The following is a 21,720-nucleotide window of genomic DNA, read 5'->3' as shown; positions in this document are numbered from 1 at the left end:
AACTTCCAGTTCTTTAACCTAAAGCAGTAATAATGCAAATAGGCTAGATTATGTGTAGAAGTATCTTCATTGGTACAGTTTTCTGACAGACTAAAGTTAGGGGGAAAAAACCTTAAATGCCCACCAGTAGAATAATTTTAAAATGTGGTACGTTTGAACCTTGCAGTTTTTAAAAAGAATGAGGTTAAGTTTATACGTACTTAAATATAATGAGATCCATGATATATATTTAAGTGAGAAAAGAAGTTTGCAGGACATTATAATGTTATCTTCATTTTCATAAAATGATTTGGTCTGCATTAAATATCTGAAAGGATACACTCCAACTGTTAGCAGTTGTGATTTCTGTGGACTTCCATTTCCAGTCATAACAGAGTAACAGACCAGACTTACCTTCCCACCTTAAACAACTGCCCAACTAAACAGAATGTGGGAAATGAAGGTTTTCAGACATTGGATGATAGGCAGTGAAGGAGAGTGATTCTTGACAGAAGGGAGATAAACAAGATGAGTCCTATGATTGTTTTAGCTTATTACCCGCAGAGAGTTTCCAGGCTGCAGTATAGGGAGGCAGGAAGAGGCCTGTGGTCTCACTGAGGAGACAGAGTTTTGAGTTCAGGGAAGCCAAGACAACTAGAGTTTGCTGGGCGAAATACCAGACAAGAGGGAGCTGCACAGAGAACCCTGGATTTCTGTAGGGGATCCTGTCAGGCCTTTGAGTACTAATCTGCACGTGCATCTGAGGAAAAGCCCCAAAGCATGGGAAAGAACCAGTGGAGAGGAGAAGGCAGAAGCATCCCTGGCACTCGCATAGAGCTGGGAATAGCTTGTGTTCCTAGTAGCCAGAATGGAAAGCCCTCCTAATACTACAGAGCATCATATAGAAACCTCAGATGAGTATTGCCTTAATAGTGGTGCCAAATTAGACCTAAACTAAAGGCTCTGGATCCCCACCCTAACAAAACTTAAAAGCAAGCCTCAAAAGATCAACTGATTCGAGTAACCTAACTGCATCCTAAAACAAAGTCCAGCAATATTTAAGGACTATAACAAAAATCCAGCACCTAGGGGCTGGCCCCGTGGCCGAGTGGTTAGTGGTTAAGTTCCCGCGCTCCGCTGCAGGCGGCCCAGTGTTTCGTCGGTTCAAATCCTGGGCGCGGACATGGCACTGCTCATCAAACCACGCTGAGGCAGCATCCCACATGCCACAACTAGAAGGACCCACAACTAAGAATATACAACTATGTACCAGGGTGCTTTGGGGAGAAAAAGGAAAAAAATAAAATCTTACCAACAACAACAAAAAAAATCCAGCACCTAATAACAAAATTCATAATGTCTGGCATCCAAAGAGTGAATGTATGAACCTTGGATTAACCTAGCTGTTTCTTTTTCTTATCATAATTGATAGGAGGTGACATTATAGACCTTACTTAGCTCATTGAATCATTCTCTGTTTTTTTCCCAGGGCTCAGTTTTCACCCTAAAAGACCTTGGATCCTGACCAGTTTACACAATGGGGTCATCCAGTTATGGGACTATCGGATGTGTACCCTCATTGACAAGTTTGATGAACATGATGGTAAGATAACAGTTTTTAGGAAAAAGTGAAAAGTGATGTAAGTATTTATTGTCTTCTGGAGTAGATTAGACCTTCTTTAGGATTAAAGAATGTGGAAGGGATAGAACTAAAAAATCCTGAATAAGAATCATTTTAGAGATTAGGAAGCACAGCTGTTTTTAACATATATTGCCTGCCTTCTTCCCCAGGTCCAGTACGAGGCATTGACTTCCATAAGCAGCAGCCACTGTTTGTCTCTGGAGGAGATGACTATAAGATTAAGGTACAGAGGGTCTGTCATGACTGGGAGTAAAGGACAGAGGGATGTGGCATTTGGGAATTCTGGAAGGGACTAAAACCCGGGCGATCTCATTCATATAGAGCTTAGGCTTTTGACAGTGTTGTTCAGAGCACTTATCCAGCAAACATTTATTGAATGCTTATTGTATACCAGACAGTTTTATTTTTTGGGAATTCAAAAATAAATAAGAACTGGTCTCTGTTCTCAAGGAGCTTTTATTCTAATGGAGGAGATAAATATATGCCCAAATAATGGCATATACAGTTTGGTGAGTGATACAGTAGAGAGATAACCAAAGTGAAATAGAGAAGGACAATCCAGGTTCAAAGACAAAAAGGCATGACATAGCTGGATACATTTGAGAAACTCAGATTAGTTTTGTGTGGATAAAATCTGGAGAAAAGATGAGAGAAGGGGCCAAAGAGGAGAAGGGCCAGATCATGGAGTACCTGTTTGCAGTGCTCAGAATTTTGGATGCTATCATACAGACGACAAGGAGCCACTAAAGGGGCTTAAATGGAGAAGTGATATCAGATTCACATATTTTTTTAAAGGATTACTTGGGTGATAGTATAGAGAAAAGATTGGATGAATTGGGTAAGACTGGAAGTAGAGATATTATTTGGAGCCTGTTGTATAAGTCCATCTGAGATGAACAAAGCATAAGCTTAAGCAGTAGCATTCAAAATGGAGAGAAAGATATGGATATGAGAGCTTAAGGAAATGAATCAGTAAGTTTGTTGGGTGGATGTTGGAGGGATGTTAAGGGGAAATAAATGAGGTGATTTTTATTTGTTTATCTCAGGCTTCTAGCTTAGGTCACTAGGTAGAAGGGGTGCCATTAATTAGGAAAGGAAAAACAGCAAGAGTAGGTAACAGTTTTCTGGAGTGGAGGAGGATGGTGTCTTAATCTGTCTTAGTTAGTCTAACAAATACCATAGACTGGGTGGCTTTTAAACAACAGAAATTTATTTCTCACAGTTCTGCAGACTGGAAGTCCAAGAGCAGGGTGCCAGCATGGTCAGGTTCTGGTGAACGCACTCTTCCAGGTTGCAGGCTGCTGACTTCTCGCTTTGTACTCATATGGTAGAAGGGGTGAGAGAGCTCTGTGGGGTGTCCTTTATAAGAACACTAATCCCATTCATGAGGCTCTACCCTCATGACCTAAGCACCTTGCAAACGCCCCACCTCCTAATACCATCACATCGGGCATTAGGATTTCAACATGAATTTTGGGCAGGACACAATCGTTCAGTCCGTAGCAGATGGGTAATGAATTCCATCTTGGCTCTGAGGGACAGTCTAGTGGAGATATGTCTGCACTATAGATATATTTGCAAATTGTCATCATGAAGGAGGGAGCCAAAGCAGAAGTAGTAGAAGATATCACTCAAGGATTATGTTGAATGAGAAGATAAACCATTATTTAGAGATCGAGGAAGTAGAGTTAGCATAGGAAAGAGTGATTTGAGAGGTTGGAGATGAACCAAGAGGAGGAAGCAGAAGGCTGTTGGACGCCAAGGAAGGAGAGAATTTTGGCAAGGAGAAAGTGGTCAGAATAAGGTAAAGACCAAGTAACCTTTGGATTGCTTAATTAGGAGGAAATTAGTGATCTTAGCACCTTAATGGGAAGTAAGGAAGCAGAGACAGAATATAGACAATTCTTTGACTGTAATAAAGACAAAAACCAGAGCCAGAGGCTTTGAACCTATTAAAAAAATCAATGTTTTCTCTATTTACTTCCACAAGTCATTTTCTTTAAGTATGTGTATCTAACCAAATCAGTGAAATTTACTTCATAAAGAAGGTAAAGTCTTGGGGCCAGCCTGGTGGTGCAGTGGTTGAGTCCACATGTTCTGCTTTGGTGGCCTGGGGTCCGCTGGTTCAGCTCCCGGGTGTGGACATGGCACCACTTGGCAAGCCATGCTGTGGTAGGTGTCCCACATAGAAAGTAGAAGATGGGCACGGATGTTAGCTCAGGGCCAGTCTTCCTCAGCAAACAGGAGGATTGGCAGCAGTTAGCTCAGGGCTAATCTTCCTCAAAAAAAAAAAAGGGTAGTCTTTTTCAGAAGCTACGTCAGGAAGTTATACAGCAGAACTTAGGTGACAGACAAGAAAACTGACAGCTGCCTGCAGAGAAAAGAGGCATTGGAGTTGTAGGAAGGACAGTTCTTTCTGTTTGCTAGATTTTAGGCACTGCCTCCTGGCGGGGGTGGAAGCTCAAACCACCTGATAGACCTTAAAGCTCGTAAGGATATCACTTCATTGTAATATTTCTAGTGAAGTGTTATTTATGCTCATGACCATTGAATATCGAGAATGGTTATAATCTGTTTAAGAAAGGAAAGACTGAGTAGCATTTTTAAAAAGGTTTTTTCTAAAGTCATTAATGTTTTTAAAAAAGAATTATCTTCTGTTTATATGAAATATCCAGATAAGCAAATCAGTAGAGACAGAAAGTAGATTAGTCATTGCCTGGGGTTGTTGGATTGGGAGGAAATGCTAATTGTCTTAGCCAGCTCATGGGTTTGTATCATGTATGTCATCATGCTGTCGTTTTAACTTACATTTCTCTGCTGAAAGGAGGATTATCTAGAAAAGTCATGTTTATGGACCATCATATTGTTTGCGATATCCATATAAATGTAATATTAGTATAATTCTGATTTACAAAGAGTAAGACAGGAATCCCCAAATGGCCAGAGTCTAAAAACCCCATGAGTCTTTAAAGAGTCACAGTTTTGGAGTTTGGTAGAGGACTATAAAGGAGTCAAGACAGTTTGAAGCTAGAAATATGGAAGTTTAAAATGCTGAACTCTATATAAGGGGAAAAATACTAGTTATAGAATTATGTTTATGGTATGATTTAATTGTGTGAAACTCAGACCCCACTGTGTACATGTATATCTATTTATAGGTGATTTGAAAGATGAAGGAGAAGGTATTAGAATATTTTCACTTTTCGTGTTATTTACCTTTTCTCATTTCTGTACATACATATTGAGCACCTACTAAGCATTAGCTGCTATAGTAGGTACTAGAGTGTAGTGTGAAGCCTGATGGATGAGGAATCTGCCTTTAGGGAGCTCACATTGTTGTTCTTTTTTTTTTTTTTTTTTTTGCTCAGGAAGATTTACCCTGAGCTAATATCTGTTGCCAATCTTCCTCTTTTTGCTTGAGGAAGATTGCCCTGAGCTAACATCTGTGCTAGTCTTCCTCTATTTTGTATGTGGGTCTCCACCACAGCATGGCCCCTGACAAGTGGTGTAGGTCTGTGCCCAGGAACTGAACCTGGGCCACCAAAGCTGAGCACACCAAACTTAACCACTGGCAGGGACGGCCCTGGGAGCTTAAATTCTTGTTTGAACAATCATACTAGGGTTGTGTGAGTTTCTTACAGGAAATGGTAATACTTTTTGTAATTTACAAAAGAAAATTTAAATTTTTTTTTTCTTTGAGGAAGATTAGCCCTGAGCTAACATCTGCCAATCCTCCTCTTTTTGCTGAGGAAGACTGGCCATGAGCTCACATCTGTGCCCATCTTCCTCCACTTTCTATGTGGGACACCTACCACAGCATGGCTTGCTAAGCGTTGCCATGTCCGCACCCGGGATCCAAACCGGTGAACCCTGGGCCGCCAAAGCAGAACATGCGCACTTAACTGCTGCGCCACCGGGCCGGCCCCTAAAATTTTTTAGGTAAAAAGAAAGAATAGTAACAAATTGTCTTGGATAGAGTCTAAACAGGTATTAAATGTTAAAAAAGAATTAAAAAGGCGTTTGACCTCTTATTTTCGCACTTTTCAAGAGGTTTTCTAGATGGGACACGTGAGCTATCTTACATTTATGGTCCTGGTTTTAATGTCTTCTTCAGTTGTGTCCATTGATGCCTCTTGCTTCAGTAGTTGGCTCAACTTCATATCTGAATGTGATGTTTTTCTGCGCAGCTCAGCCTAACTTAGCCATGTAGTGTTTTCCATGGCAATAAGATAAAGTCCGTTTGCCTGATAGATGAGTACAAACCGTGAATGTTTGGGCATTGTTTGCTACCAAGTTAAGAGTGTAAGAGAAGATGGTGCCTTATGTTGTGCTATTGTTTTCTTTGGAGTCATGGTATCTGCCCTACTTTTTTATCCTGAGCTAAGGTAAAGTGCTAAGGGGTCTGTATTCAAGCTAAGAATGCAACTATGCAGTAGAAAGAAGAGTTTCAAGTTAAGTCCTGGATAAGCAACTTGTGTCATCTTATTAAATAGATGGTTTCTCCCTAAAGAAAAGAAAAACCTTTCCATCGTTTTATCTTCAGTTTTTCCCTAACCTTGCCTTTTTCCCCTCCCCACATGTTGTTTAGCTGACACGTATTTTCATCCTGGGTCTTTTTCCCTCCAACCTTAAACAAGACTCCCTACCTATTTAGAAGTGTGAAAGTATGAGTCCAAACTTGTTTATTGAGAAAGCTGAGCCTTTCAGACGCTCAAGGCCCTTATGTCTTATTCCTTAGTTGGATCTCTTTCTTTGCAGGTTTGGAATTACAAGCTTCGGCGCTGTCTCTTCACATTGCTTGGGCACCTAGACTACATCCGCACCACCTTTTTTCATCATGTAAGTAGCCACGGTGGCTCTAGTTCTAGAGCGTTCTTCAGTTTCCCAGGAGGAATCCTCTGCTTGCTCCTCAAGAACCCATGCTTTCGTAACAGAACTGTTATTGGAGTGGCTCTTTAGGATCTATGTAGTGTTGACTTTTCTGTTTTGTTTCCTTCTACAAGGAAGGACTCAGGTTATATTGAGTTTAATTTAATTAGATTCACTGGACTGTGAGGAAGGCATTGATTCTCTGTCAGGAAAAGTGCAGATTTTATTTCAGGTTTTCTGAGCTAGCAGACAAAAGTTTGCAGGCTAATCCCATGTGGGGCATTATTAAGTAGGTGTGTCTGGAGGAAGGCCAAGGTAAGATGCCATTTTGACGAACTAGTAAATATTTTAAAGCATTAATATTCATACGCTTTTATCCTAGGATTTTAGGGTCTAATAGAGGCTGCTTCCTTAGCCAGGCTTACTACCTTCTTTGATATGTCAGATATCATAATAGACAGATACTGAGTTATACGTTAGAGACTCCCAACCTCTTAAGCTGCTTCCAGCCTGACTGAATCTATTATTCTATGCTACTAGAATTATCTTGTACTATTCCTTGACTCTCAGTAAACTAAGTCTCTTGAATTAAGTTAGAAGGAATATAATGAAATAAACTAGAATTTCTTGGCTAAGTTTCCTTTTTTAAAATTTAAAAAATTTTGGGATAGAATGGGGTAGAATGATTGCAAAAATTATAACTGAAACATTTGAAAATGATAACCACTCAGGTAGTCTATTTGATGGGGACTCTGTCCCCATCAAAGAGGACTTGCTAAAGACTCTTGCCTAGTACAAGTTGCCATCTAGCTGGAAGGTTGTGGAAAACCTTATTTTCTTTTATTTTTTCAGTTCAATAAATATATGTGTGCCTTGTACTTACTAAGTTCTGTGCTAAATACTGCAGATACAACTGTGAATGAGAAATGCTTTTCTCAACAAGCTTATAGACTCTAGAAGGGCTAAATTGTTTTTATATGTTGCTTTCTGCTTTGGTTACTGAGACTTGGGAACTTTTTGAGACTAAATGGTCTGACAGGGAGAAGTCAGACTATAAAACAATATTCCAATGCTAGAGTTAAAGAGAGAAGATCTTTTCACAGGATCTTAATTTACAAGATTAATTATGCAAATATAAAGATACATACACACACACGTGAAAGTAAATGTAAATATTTAATAGTATAATATTATACTTTGAGACTCTATTATGCCTTTGTCTGGCTTCCAGTCTTAAATCTTATAGGTGAAAGTGCCAGTGTTGGGAAAAGCTTGTAGAATGGTGGGGAAGAGAAGACAACTAGCCTGATAAATGAGAAGCAGTAGTACCTCTGCTAATAAAGCTGAGACGTTAGTCAATGGAATGGTCCTTCTAAAGAGAGAAATGGTTACAGGAGCCTGAAGGAACATGTTTGTTTAATGTTCAAACCCTTTGTCTGGAATATCTTTCAGGAATATCCATGGATTCTGAGTGCCTCAGATGATCAGACCATCCGAGTATGGAACTGGCAGTCTAGAACCTGTGTCTGGTAAAGCAGGAGACAAAGGGCTCAAAGAGTCTTCATTCTTTTTAGTTTTTTTATAGTCAGCTTTTCTTCAGAACAATCATCTCTCTTCCCTAATGGGCTATGTGTGCTGATTAACTACTGATTGTATTTGTAAGATGCTTTTACGTACAAAATGATAAATGTAAAGGCAATCTCATTAGTAATGTTTAAGCCTGGATTTTCTCATTATTTCTTACCAGGGAAAGGAGATCACTTAGCTAGGCTTTTAGAACAAAACTTTTAGCTAGGTTTTAGTTCTGTTTCCATGAAACCTGAATCAAGGTCTAGACCTCTGTCCTGCTTTGTGTTTGGGTCTAGAGCTTTCCATGAAGATGTAAGGATCATTTATAATGATGCCCTTTAAGAGGAATACCCCACTAAAATCTAATAGATAGTTTCCAGTATGAATTACTAAAATTCCATTTATTTTGATATTTTAATATCTTTAATCTGAGAGGAGAGTTGTGCAATCTCAGTTCTCCTGAAATTAGTAATATTTAAATACTAAAGCATTAGAAGCAAGAAGACAGCTCTTGTTAAAACAGCTGAGCTTGTTAGGATAACTTGCCTTTGCCTCCAAAAAAGTATAATTGCATCTGCATCTGTTGAATGTGGAGAATGGTATTTAGCTTGTAGGAGTCTGTTGATTCCTGCCTCTAATTTGGTATTGTCTTTCTTTTCTCTTCTTGCAGTGTATTAACGGGGCACAACCATTATGTAATGTGTGCTCAGTTCCACCCCTCAGAAGACCTGGTTGTATCAGCCAGCCTGGACCAGACTGTGCGCGTTTGGGATATTTCTGGTGAGCTGCCCAAGTTCAGGGGACAACTTAGTCATGTCTGGCGCAAAACTGCAATTGCTTAAAATAGTGAATATAGTTGGCCTAGAACAGGAGAATTTAGACTATTCTGTTCTCATATAATAGGGTTTCTGGGGTATTAAATCTGCTTTGATGGTTTTTCATCTTGGGTTAGTCCCTAAGAAAAGTAATTGCTCTAGAAAATTCATGTAATTTGAAGAAAATTTCACTTTTTAGTTAGATCAGTTTTTAGTTAAAATCTATATACTATTGGGAGTATTTGATTAAGAATCAAGCTTTTCACTAAAATTTGAAAAATCACATCTTTGACAGAAATGAATTTTGAGAATAGATTAGCACAGGGAAACAGGACTCTTGGATCCTATGGCCTCATTTAGAAATAGGAAAATCTGTCTATTGTATTTCTTCTAGTGTAAGCAGCATAGAGAGTAGGAGAGGGATTTTTATGTCCAGAATACCTTTTTTTTTTGAAAGATTGGCACCTGAGCTAACATCTGTTGCTGGTCTTTTTTTCTTCTTCTTCTCTCCAAAGCTCCCCAGTACATAGTTGTGTATTCTAGCTGTAGGTCCTTCTGGCTGTGCTATGTGGGACACCGCTTCAGCATGGCCTGATGAGCAGTGCCATGTCCACACCCAGGATCCAAACCGGCAAAACCCGGGGCCGCCAAAATGGAGTGCGCAAACTTAGCCACTAGGCCACGAGGCCAGCCGCCAGAATACTTTTTAATGGGCAGACTTCTAGAACCAGAAGTTAAAATAACTTGTAGATTTTGGATAGTTGGGATAATCCCTCCTTTCAGTTTATGTATCTTGATTTTGCAATAAGGATTTAAATCTTTAGTGCTGTATAGAGGAGATGTGAGGAGTTGCTAAGCAGAGAATTTAAATGCAGAGAAAGGACCTATGAGATGTACACGCTGGATAGATGGAAGTGCTTTGTTGAGAGTTGGAATAGGTACATGGAACTTTAAATGCTGTGGTTCTCTGCCCAGTTAAATTTACTTATCACTTGCTGAATTGTCTCTTTCTATTTGTTGTTGCCTTAGAAATTCTTGGAGTTTGGGTTCTCTGAAGGGTCAGCGGCTAGACTACAAAACACTGTTTTCATTCTATAAAAGGAGGGGCCTCTCGTAGGTCCTTGCCTGGTTCTTTGTGGTAATAAGAGTCACCCTTCTGCATTGTATTGCTGAGGCGATAACTTTTCCCAACACCTCTGTGACATGTGGGCTGGGGCAGTATGGTACTTGCTGTACCATTCATGAACAGCAAGTTGAAAATTTGGGATCCTGGGTGCAGCATTTAGAATGTTGTAATAGCGGTTAAGATTCATCTAGCAAGAAACAAGCCAAGGGGAAGATGAGGACAGTTGGAGAGTAGAACCTATAGATTGTGCTGTCTTTGCAGTTTTCGAAAGTTCAGAATTAGGAGGGAACAGTATAAACAAGACTGTATTGGAGATAAGGTTGCTGTACTCTCTTTGCTAGGGCTTTTGCCATTGCAGTTTTTCGTTAGACTGGCTAGGCTTTTTAAGTACACCCAGATGTGACCAGCTGTGCCAGCAGGAGGGGTTAGGCACAGGCTCTGTGAGCCTGTGCCCTGTCCTCACCGTTAGTACCAGGGAGCTTACTATTCACTCTCGCAGTAACCTAACTGTGGCTTTCCTGTTTTTCACTGTGTGCACATTCAAAGCACCCTCTCTGTCTCAGGATATAGGAGCCTGGTGGGGTTGGGTCCCAGCTCATCCTGTTCCAGCTGATCAGGAACAGTTATTTAGAATAGCCTTTCCCAATTGGGGTTCTGTGAGAGAATTAAGGCTACTCAAATACTTTGAGTAAATATTTTCTCAGTTTTTCTAAGCATGGTATACAGGTAATGCCATTCTAGATCACAGAGAAGTTAATTTGTTAACATGCATAAAGTGATGCTTTGGCTATTGGGGCTTAATTCTTTCCTAGAGCACCAGGTTGAGAAGGGCCTTATACTGCTCCAGCCTTAAGAATACTGTTTATGCCACCTGATGCTAGCACCTCGGGTTCCCTGTGGCCTAGCTAAAGCAATTTGGGGCAGTTAGAAGGATGGATTCTCACCGGTGATCATGAGATGTCCAAGGCAAGAAAGCCTTTTCTTCACTTTTATAGAAGGAGAACAGTTTTGCTTCAGAATTAAGGCCCTAAATCAGAAGAGAGGGAGAGAGTGTGACTCCAGTTGGGGTTTATGCTTTTTCTTGAATGTGTAAAGTGCATGGATTACTATATAATAACATTGCAATTGCTATATGTACTATGTGTGATATTGAATGTTTTGTGCTAATTTGCTGTGCTAATGTTAATGCTCTCTTTGACATTTCTAAGTGTTTTTCTTTACTCGACATCTCTCTTGACTTCCAATAACCCCTTAACCAGAGTGGAGGGAGATGCTTTGGTATTTAACCAAGTGGAAGGAGCTTTTGTGTTAGACTTTGCATTCTTTCTTTTTCTAGAAATCAGCATACTCTTTTAAGTTGGGTTATTTTTGCCTGGATTCAAATAAGTCTGAACACAGGAAGAGGAATTAGCTTTCAAGTCTGTTGGGGACCAGAGCTAATATTTCCAAGAGGGAAAAAGTTAGTTCTGAGCCAGACAATGAATATCCTCAAATTTAGAAGACTGATGAAAATTAGAATTTTTCTGAGTGTCTCCCTTTGAAAGGGCACACTCTGAGTTAGGTAAGCAATGAGAAAACAGAGATCTTTGAAGGAAGATCTGTCTTCTTGAAATGTCTCCCATGAGGATTAAGCCCCACAGGGCTTAGTTTAACCTGAATCTTTTGTGTTAGCCTGGCAAAAAATATGTGATTAGAAGGGAATATATTTACAACCTAGATGTAGAAGATAGATTACTTTTTTAGCTTGAGCTTACAAGTGAACTGACGGTTAAATTATTTTAATGTGCTTACACCTTTGCATGTCAAGCTCATGTAATTCAGGCTTAATCTTTGAAATGACTACTAAAAAAGTATTAATTTGCTGCCAAATCCTGTCTTCATCCCTCTTTTTACTACTTCCCCTGGTCCCCATTGGGAAGCGTGTCAAACTGGTCCATTCTGAGAGTGTCCTCCTCTCCCTCTGGATTTGAGTAGCTGCTGTAGAAATTTTCCATCTGTCGTTCAGTCCTAGAGAGTGGCTTGTCGAAGGCTCAGATATTTCTTCTCTAAGTATCTTTTCACTGCCTGTCACTATTCATCTGTCTGTTTTTGACCTTCCCCTTTTTCTGGATCATTACAAGCAAGCACAACAAAGGCTTCCATTCTGTCATACAGCTTTCCTTTTAATGTGTTTGTTGAAGCTTATTGGAGGTGAAGTTCCTCACAGCTGTCTTTGTATCTTTCTTTGAATCTGTTTCATACACCAGACTCATTAGAAAAAGTTGACAGATCCTATTAAACGGACAAGTGAAATAAGTGAAAGGAGGCATCTCTATGATAATGTATTTATGAAGCTTTGGGAGAGTGTATTTTTTTTTAAAAAAGCATTGGCTTTATTTCTCTCTACCTATTGGCTAAATGCTCATCTTGGACAGGGGACAAGATAATTAAAACTCTTTGTGTCCTTTTAAGTACTTGCTTCTCCGATGCTGATGTTTAGGTGCCACTATAATATAAGAGGGATATTGTAATTTTATAACAATGAAGATAAATACGATCATTAAATTTAAATTTTTGTCTTTTCCTGCAGATGCTAAAATTTAGGCTTAAAACTACTTAGATTTGGGGCCAGCCCTGTGGCTGAGAGCAGTTAAGTTCGCGTGCTCCGCTTCAGCGGCCCAGGGTTTCGCTGGTTCAGATCGTGGGCGCAGACCTGGCACCGCTCATCAGGCCATGTTGAGGCAGCATCCCACATACCACAACTAGAAGGACCCACAACTAAAAATATACAACTACGTACCAGGGGGCTTTGGGGGGAAAAAGGAAAAATAAAATCTTGAAGCCACTATGTTTAAAAAAAAACAAAAAAACTACTTAGGTTTTATTTTCAATGATAGTTTTTATTTCCCCCCATTATAGATATTTGTGTTTTATTTTACAAGTGCCAGGGGCTTTTGTCTTCCTCTTTTCTCCAAAATACTTCAAAAGATAGGATTTTAGTTCCAATTCTATTTTCTCATCTATGAGCCGGTATAATTATACCTGCTCGCCTGTCTCAAAAGATTATTATCTGTATCAAATTACATAACATGTTAGAGCGCTTTGAAAACCACAAAGTGCTTTTCAATGTAAGACAGTAGTATTGTTATCATAATTTCGGTTCTGGCTATAGCACAAATAATCAGCTTTTAAAGATGTAGTAGAGCCGTAACTGTGGGTCCTATACAAATAAGACTCTTCTTATCGTGGTGTCTTTTTTCCATTGTTTTCCTCCTGGTGAAACTAGCCTCCAGAACTTTTAATCACAAAATACATATATTCAGATCTGTAACTAGCCTTTTAAGCAAGAGCTTAAAAGGACATGACAGTTTAATTTTTTGTCCCCCACCCAAGGGTCGAGTGAAAGATATGAATACATTTTTTGCATAGTTTTTAGTTTTACAGTATCTTCCACCAAATAGCTGTTTTTATATTTAATAGGTCTAGTTTCCTTAACTTCTTTGGAAGTTCCTTATGAGTTGCCTAAAAGCTCCCAGACAGAAACAGTGAACTGTGGCCTCCCCAAATGGCTTTTCTTTTAAAATTTTTTGCGACGGTGGAAGAAAAGTTGCCATAGATTTCATAAAGTTGACAGTGGAAATTGAATGTTTACCATTTGAGGCCACATTTCAAGACTTTGAAGAATGGAAATGGGCATTAGCTCATGTAGACAGCTCTTGAGGTGAGGTTTGCGGAAGAAGTAGTTAGCTGTGTCAGAAGTTTGGATTGTCCTTCTTTAGAAAGAAATCCCAGTAGTGGGTCTGTTAAGTATTAAGGGTGGGGAAGATAGTGAAAGTACTTCAATATTTTGAACATTTTTAGAAAGAAATAGGAGCTCTTGAGTTTCTCTTCTTTTTTCAGTCTCCCTAAATTTCTTTTTCCCTTTTTCTTTAACGTTAGTCTATCATGGTACCTTTTGCTGCTCCTGTTACTGGGCTCTTTTTGGTAACGTTATGTTTGCATCTTTCATCCCACTCCTTACCCGTTCAAAGGTCTAAGGAAAAAAAACTTGTCCCCTGGTGCAGTGGAGTCGGATGTGAGAGGAATAACTGGGGTTGATCTGTTTGGAACTACAGACGCAGTGGTGAAGCATGTTTTGGAGGTATTTATCTCTACAGCCAGTGGCTGGATATGTTGTCTCTCCAGGGGAACTGACACTATGCCATTCATTTATTCATTCCTTCAGCAAAGATTTATGCAGTGCTTATTAAGTGCCAGGCACTGTTTGAGGCACTAGGAAATAGAATAGTGAGTGAGCCAACAGAAAAATGAAGCTTATATGCCCCCTAAGGGAGAGTCATGTTGCCTTGTAAACTCAGTGGGGAGAGAGGGAGAAAGCAGGCATAGACTCCATCACCATCCTAAAGCAGAGCCCATTCTCAAGCCTTTCGCAGTGATATAGGGATGGGATGGTTAATCGGTTATTGAGAACCAACCCCTGTGTAAGTAACTTGCATGTATGGTGGAAAAATAGAAAAGCATAAGGGAAAGAACTAGTTTTTAAGAATATCTAATTTAATCCTCACAGCTGTCCACTCTAGTAGATATTTTAAACCTCATTTTGTAGATGAAAAAACTGAGATTTAGAGAAATTAAGCAATTTACCAAAGTCTACATGTATCTAGTAAATGGAAGAACTAGGCTTTCAACTTGGATCTGTCTGACTGCAAAATCCAGGTACATTTCATTATAGCATGATACCTCTCAAAAATACTGCTAATTTGAAATTGCCTCATCTATGATTCTTTTACAGTACAGAATACAACTATATGAAAAAGGTATAAGGTATTTTAAAATCAGCAGTTTTTAAGATTTTTGGTCTGAGGACCTCTTTATACTCTTAAAACTTATTGAGGACCCCAAAGAGTTTTTGTTTATGTGGGTTATATCTGTCAGTTCTTACCATGTTTGAAATTAAAACTGAGAATTTTTTAAGATATGAAATATGTAAGGACACATTCCATTAGCCATCAAAGCAATGATATCATCACATGTCATGTAGCCTCTGGAAAACTCTACACCCATGAGAGAATAAGAGTGAAAAAGGCAAATAATGTCTTAGTATTATTATGAAAATAGTTTTTGACCTTGCATGTTTCCTAGAAGGATCTTGGGGATCATCCAAGAGTTTCATGACCACGCTTTGAGAATTCCTTCATTAAGTTATAATATTGGTCTTTATTCTTGAGATGTTAATAATTAATTGGGGAAATAAGATATAAGTAGAAAAGTAACAAGACAAGGCAATATATCCCAAATGTAAATGAAGCTGGATTTGGGAGTAGAAAAATTTGGGAATTCCCATGAGAATTTAGGGGTAATACTGGATAAATTGACATGGTAATGCTCATGTTCAAATGTTAGAGCAGCATAGTCCCTTGGGTCTTTTCACGTGAAGAGTAAAAATTAGAGACGTCTTTTATAACCACCAGCATAATCCATTGGTTTGCTTTGAGTAGAGGATATAAAGCCGTTTTAGAAGAACCGCTTTTTTTTTTTTTCCATAGGGTCATGATCGTGGAGTAAACTGGGCTGCCTTCCATCCCACTATGCCCCTTATTGTATCTGGGGCCGATGACCGTCAAGTGAAGATCTGGCGCATGAATGGTGAGTCAACCAGTGACAGTATCACCATATCATGTCTAAAAAATTGACTGCTGGCCAGCAATGTGAAGAAGCCAGGTCTGGACTCAGTGACCCATCTTCCTACCTTTGTTGGTTGTCTTATGCTAATCCTGAGAGCATGAAAATTGCCTCATTCCCTTTTTTCCTGTGATGGCATCCTGATTTTGAACAGTATGAACATAGTTAAGAGTAATAATTCATTCATTCAACAAATATTTATTGAGAACTTACTTTGTATTAACCATTGTCCAAGGCTCTGGAGATACAATAGTGAGTAAACCAGATAAAACTTCTGTCCTGTGGACCTTAGGTTTATTCTATATGGCAGCTAGTGACAAATAAAGCAGGATAAGGGATAAAGAGTGGTGGAGAAGAGGTGCTGTAATTGATAGGAGGGTCAGAATGAAAGAACAAAGTAATATGTAAAGATTCAGAGGCTTAAATGAAGAAAATTGCCCAATTAGAAAAAAGTTGCTAACTTAGCATTATGTAATAGTACCTAGCATTTGGTTAGAGTATGTCATAATTCCAAATCCCAAACTTATAGTAGTAGGGGGTTGTGATGACCTAATTCTTTTTTGTCCTTCAGAATCAAAGGCATGGGAGGTTGATACCTGTCGGGGCCATTATAACAATGTGTCTTGTGCTGTCTTCCACCCTCGCCAAGAGTTGATCCTCAGCAATTCTGAGGACAAGAGTATCCGAGTCTGGGATATGTCTAAGCGGTAAGGAAGTTTCAGTGTTGTGTGACCAAACCCAAGGGAAAGCCCCTTTCTCTCTCTTTCTCTCTTTTTAAAACTTAGATTAGAACACTTCTGTTTGTTTCTCATTGTCTTCAGCATGTAGAAAAGACAAATCATATATTATGAAAACTTGAAGGCACCTAGAGATCAGCTAACAATTACAAATTTTCCATCAAATAGAAATCTCCATGTGTATTCTTTTTCTCCTCTAAATGTAAGCATGTTCTTCTGTAGCTAGATAAATAAGAAATATGAAATGAAAGTAGTATAGTAGAAAATTATGATGAATGGGAGGAATTGAAATATCAAAATAATAGAGTCAGGTTGAAGTTTTCTCTTTCTGTTCCCCGGTGTAGAATTTATCATGACTACCTTTTACTTAGGATATACAGTTTACAGTCCTTGATTTAATTTTTTAATCAGCTTACCACACAATACTCTTGTATGTGATGGGCTGAAAATTCCTCAGAAATTAATATTTTTTTGTGTGTGTACCTTTTGCTTTCCTAGGACTGGGGTTCAGACCTTCCGCAGGGACCATGATCGTTTCTGGGTCCTAGCTGCCCACCCCAACCTTAACCTCTTTGCAGCAGGTAAGGGCCATTTCTTCTTTCTTTTTCCTTGTTTTGGTTCGAAGTTTATAAGACTTGAGAGTGATTCTCCATTAACTTTGTCTCCGGTAAATGTATGGTAAGATGACAAGGAGAAATAGAATTCTCAGAGCCAGGTGGTTGAAGCTTTTCTCTCTCTCTCTCTTTTTTTTTTTTTTAAAGATTGGCGCCTGAGCTAACAACTGTTGCCAATCTTCTTTTGTTTTTTTCTGGTTTTTTCCCCCAAATCTCCCCAGTACATAGTTGTATATTTTACTTGAGGGTCCTTCTGGTTGTGGCATGTGGGACACTGCCTCAGCGTGGCCTGACGAGTAGTGCCAATGTCCACGTCCAGGATCTGAACCAGTGAAACCGTGGACTGCTGAAGCAGAGCACGTGAACTTAACCGCTTGGCCATGGGGCCAGCCCCTGCTTTTCTCATTTTATTTCCTCTTACCTTTTTTTCTTTTAAAGATTTTATTTTTCCTTTTTCTCCCCAAAGCCCCCCGGTACATAGTTGTATATTTTTAGTTGTGGGTCCTTCAAGTTGTGGCATGTGGGATGCCACCTCAGCATGGCCTGATGAGCAGTACCATGTGCGTGCCCAGGATTCGAACTGGCGAAACCCTGGGCCACTGAAACAGAGCACGCGAACTTAACCACTCAGCCACGGGCCCTTCCTCTTACCTTCTTGGAGTAGAATTCTTTTAGTGTTTTCTCCACCAAGATCCGTTTAACACTAAAGCCCATTCTCTGATTAGTTCCTAGGAGACATAAGAGGCTAATACTAGACAATTGCAGTTCTCAGACTGAGGAGCTAGAAGCTGAGTTTTATTCTTTCATTTAGCACATACAAACTGAATGTCAGGCCCTAGTCTGGGTGCTGATGTTATAGCAGTGTGTAAAACAGTGTCCCTGACTTTATGGAAGTTCTATTTGTAGTATTTGTATTTACTATAAAACAGTAAATATTTAAAACAATGTATGGTGAGAAATGCTTTGAAGAAGAGTTAAGCAAAAGTAAGGGAGAAAGAGAGGGATGAGTGTGGGGTCGGCTACTTTGTAGCAAGTGTTTAGGAAAGTGAAGGGGAATGACAAATGCGTTGTCAGTGGGAAGAGCAAATGCAAAGACTGTGATATGAGAGATGCTTAGCACGTTTGAGGAACGTCAAAGAGGCCAGTAGGAGCATAGTGAGTAAAGAGGCTAAGTAATAGGAGGTAAGAGCAGGCCAAATTCTACATTGCCTTGTAGGCTATGGTTAGAATTTAAGATTTTATTCTGAATGAGTGGAAAGCCATTGGAAGGTGTTGCCTAGGGAAGTGACATGATCTGGTTTATGTGTGGAGAGCAGAGTAGGAGGACAAAGATTGAAGGTTTCTCTAAGAGATGAAAGATGCTAGTAGGGAAAAAAGCCAAACATTTTTTAAAAATAGAACCAGAGGGGCTGGCCCCATGGCCGAGTGGTTAAGTTCGCGCACTCTGCTGCAGGTGGCCCAGTGTTTCGTTGGTTCGAATCCTGGGCGCGGACATGGCACTGCTCATCAAGCCACGCTGAGGCAGCGTCCCACATGCCACAACTAGAAGGATCCACAACGAAGAATATACAATTATGTACAGGGGGGCTTTGGGGAGAAAAAAGAAAATAAAATAAAATCTTAACCAAAAAAAAAAATAGAACCAGAAAGACTTTTTAAACTAGCATCCGTTTGTTCAGCAGCTACTTTTATGTTCTTATAAGCTAAAGATTGTGGAAGGATGGAAATTACTGTAATTTCTGCCTTCTCGGAGCTCTTGGTAGAGTGGAGGTGATAGACCTAAACAATGCAGTGCAAGATGGTAAGTGCTATAACAGAGGTTTGTATAAAGCATTAGCAGAACACAGAGGAGCATGTCTAAATGTGGTAGTGTGACAGAGTATTAGGAAAGGATTCACAGAAATTTATTTGAATAAAGATTCCAAGAATTGTGAGAATTTAAGCAAATAAAGGATGCATTTAGTTGCCTGCTTGGTTTTTGGCATACATATACAATCCTCATCCTTGTGTATGCAGCTTTCTTTCTTGCCTGCAGCTGATTCTTTCTCCTCTTCTCCCTGTGCCCCAGGCCATGATGGTGGCATGATTGTGTTTAAACTGGAACGGGAACGGCCAGCCTATGCTGTTCATGGCAATATGCTGCATTATGTCAAGGACCGATTCTTACGTCAGTTGGATTTCAACAGCTCCAAAGATGTGGCTGTGATGCAGTTGAGGAGGTAAATCAGACTTGTTTCTTCTCTCCAAACCCTCACTTGTCACCATGATACAATACCCACAAACTGGACTCTGTTCTTTTAATGGTATTTTGGATCTCATCTGCCTGTCACAGATGGAATCCCTATTGGCTGAAGCTGCTGAGTTTAATCCTAGGAGTATGGTGAGCAAAGAGGTGGCCGTGAGGAGAATGGGAGTTCCCCTGTTGAGAATGCTAGTGATCCTGTGGAGAGGAAATTATACTGCCACAGTTTACCAGGTCTCTTGCAAACCAGAGAAAGTTTCGTGGTAGAGAGTAGCCAAACATGGTGACAGGCCTTTTTGCCGTTATTCGGTATTTTTGTAGCTCTTCTTTGCTTTCCAGCAAAATGCACACGACTCTAAACCAAAATATATGTCTCTGGAAACTCTTAACTCTGAAGATACCATAACCTCTGGGATGCCTGGCAAAAGGAACTGTCCTCTTGGAAAGCCAGCTGCATCAGCATGCTGAAACATTCATGGTGGCAAACTTTGGCATGAGGGTTTGATAACCACCCTCCAGCATCACTACAATAAAAAGATGGGTTTATGTGAACACTCTAAGGGACAGGAGAAATTAGCCAGAGACAAATCACATCATGTTACTCTGTGGTGTCCACTGCAAATATGTGTAGGAATTTGTACCCAAGAAGAACCAGTTCCATTCGTTACAGTGAATCCTAACCCTACCTACTGTTGAATAATTTGACTTGTACTAGGGTTTGCTTTTTTAAAACTCCTCAAAGCTAGATAGGGAAGTCCCTAAGCATTAAAGGAGAATAGATACAATATTTTTTTTTTTGAGGAAGATTAGCCCTGAGCTAACATCTGTCACCAATCCTCCTCTTTTTGCTGGGGAAGACTGGCCCTGAGCTAACATCCACGCCATTCTTCCTCTACTTTATATGTGGGATGCCTGCCACAGCATGGCTTGCCAAGCAGTGCCATGTCCACACCCGGGATCCGAATCAGCCAACCCCGGGCTGCCGAAGCGGAACGTGTGCACTTAACCACTGCACCACTGGGCTGGCCCCTACAATATTTTTTTTTTATTCTTGACTATAAAAGTGGTGAGTATATGTGTAAAGACTGGATAAGTAGGAGGTATAGGAGGAATTCCTTTCTTCTAGCCTTACACCTCTTCCCTATTTTCCCTTTTTTCTATGGATATCTCTAGTGGTTCCAAGTTTCCAGTGTTCAATATGTCGTACAATCCAGCAGAAAATGCCGTCCTACTGTGTACGGTAAGTAATCCGTGGAGTCCTCCTAGGATCTCCCTGCTTCCCATAGGTCTCTTTTTCATGCCCTTTGTGAATCTCTGATGGCTTCTTAGAAGCTATTGAGTGGTCGTTTTGAGAGAGCTAACACAGTAATCAGAGGCTGAAACCAGGTGGACTTCAGTTGTCATAACCATGTTAAGGGTTTGTGGACTTACATCTTTCATAAGGCTAACAACTTCTAAACTTAATGAGCATCAAGATGAATGACCCAGATCACTAAAAGTAATTTGAGAGTTTAGGACTATATTCTATGTAAAGGATCCCTTATGTTGATCCCTCCATTTGGGTGAAAACAGTAGAGCTGGTTTTGAGTGTGGTTCCTTTCAGTGGTGTTGCCTTCGGGGTCATAAAGTAGCCCTCCTCATTTCTTGCCATACAATTTGAGGGGAAAGAAAAGAAATGATATTTTAACTTTAGTGCCCTGTTTTCCAAGTTAAAAATAATGAAAACCTGTCTTTCCCCATATGACTTCTAGTGTCTTATCCTGGTCCTTCTTCAGTATCTTAATAGTCTTTCCTCCTGGCAATTTTCTTTAATGTCTTTTCTTTGATGTCTTTTTTTTTCCCCCCTTCAAACAGACTTTTAAGTTGATGAGTATACTCAGGTGGAGCACCAGAATATTAGGGTCATAGTCTGTTAATTTGTGGAACAGAGAGCAATCCTTGCTTTCATTCAAATCATATCTGCATCTTTGGAGGATGAAAAAAATAAAGTGACATGAATGCTGAGTTCTTTAGCCACCAGCCCCACAGTTTTTAGCTGTAGAAATATTCAAATGACCTCCAGGTGAAGGGTGAGAAAAGTATAGTTTCAGATTGTTGTCTGTGCAATGGGACTATTTTCTCTGTCAGAATAAACTGCTGTCTTGGATTTCTCTCACTAACAATTTAATTTGTCCCTTTCCTCTACAGAGAGCCAGCAATTTAGAGAATAGTACCTATGACCTGTACACCATCCCCAAGGATGCTGACTCCCAGAATCCTGATGGTAGGCGTTCTCTTTGTCTACCCGACTCTGCTTCTAGCTCTCCTCACCCACATCATCACTCCTCTTCGAGTTTTTCACATTCCATCCCCAGGCCATAGCCACATCACTCATGTCTCTTGGCAGGTGCTGCTGACAATTGCATCAGAGACGACCATGGTGTGAAATATTCATGTTCCTCCTCCATTTTATTACTCCAGCTAGAT

General features: G+C 39.9%; 1 protein-coding gene across 2 annotated transcripts in view; it reads left to right on the top strand.

The window, feature by feature from the left end:
* The window catches only part of COPA (COPI coat complex subunit alpha), a 39,372-nt gene that overhangs the window by 1,685 nt on the left and 15,967 nt on the right, over positions 1-21,720 (top strand). For both annotated transcript variants that reach the window (XM_070497657.1, XM_070497656.1), the window contains exons 2-13: positions 1,469-1,582; positions 1,771-1,844; positions 6,380-6,460; positions 7,943-8,019; positions 8,730-8,839; positions 14,011-14,120; positions 15,526-15,625; positions 16,233-16,368; positions 16,897-16,979; positions 19,081-19,231; positions 20,428-20,494; positions 21,442-21,517. In XM_070497657.1, the coding sequence (XP_070353758.1) occupies positions 1,469-1,582; positions 1,771-1,844; positions 6,380-6,460; positions 7,943-8,019; positions 8,730-8,839; positions 14,011-14,120; positions 15,526-15,625; positions 16,233-16,368; positions 16,897-16,979; positions 19,081-19,231; positions 20,428-20,494; positions 21,442-21,517 (1,179 nt within the window). The remainder of the gene's footprint in view (positions 1-1,468; positions 1,583-1,770; positions 1,845-6,379; positions 6,461-7,942; positions 8,020-8,729; positions 8,840-14,010; positions 14,121-15,525; positions 15,626-16,232; positions 16,369-16,896; positions 16,980-19,080; positions 19,232-20,427; positions 20,495-21,441; positions 21,518-21,720) is intronic.

The sequence above is a fragment of the Equus asinus genome, chromosome 25 (genome assembly GCF_041296235.1).
Source record: "Equus asinus isolate D_3611 breed Donkey chromosome 25, EquAss-T2T_v2, whole genome shotgun sequence".
Classification (NCBI taxonomy): domain Eukaryota; kingdom Metazoa; phylum Chordata; class Mammalia; order Perissodactyla; family Equidae; genus Equus; species Equus asinus.
The sequence above is the reverse complement of the archived record's forward strand: the minus strand, read 5'-3'. Positions and strand labels throughout refer to the sequence as shown.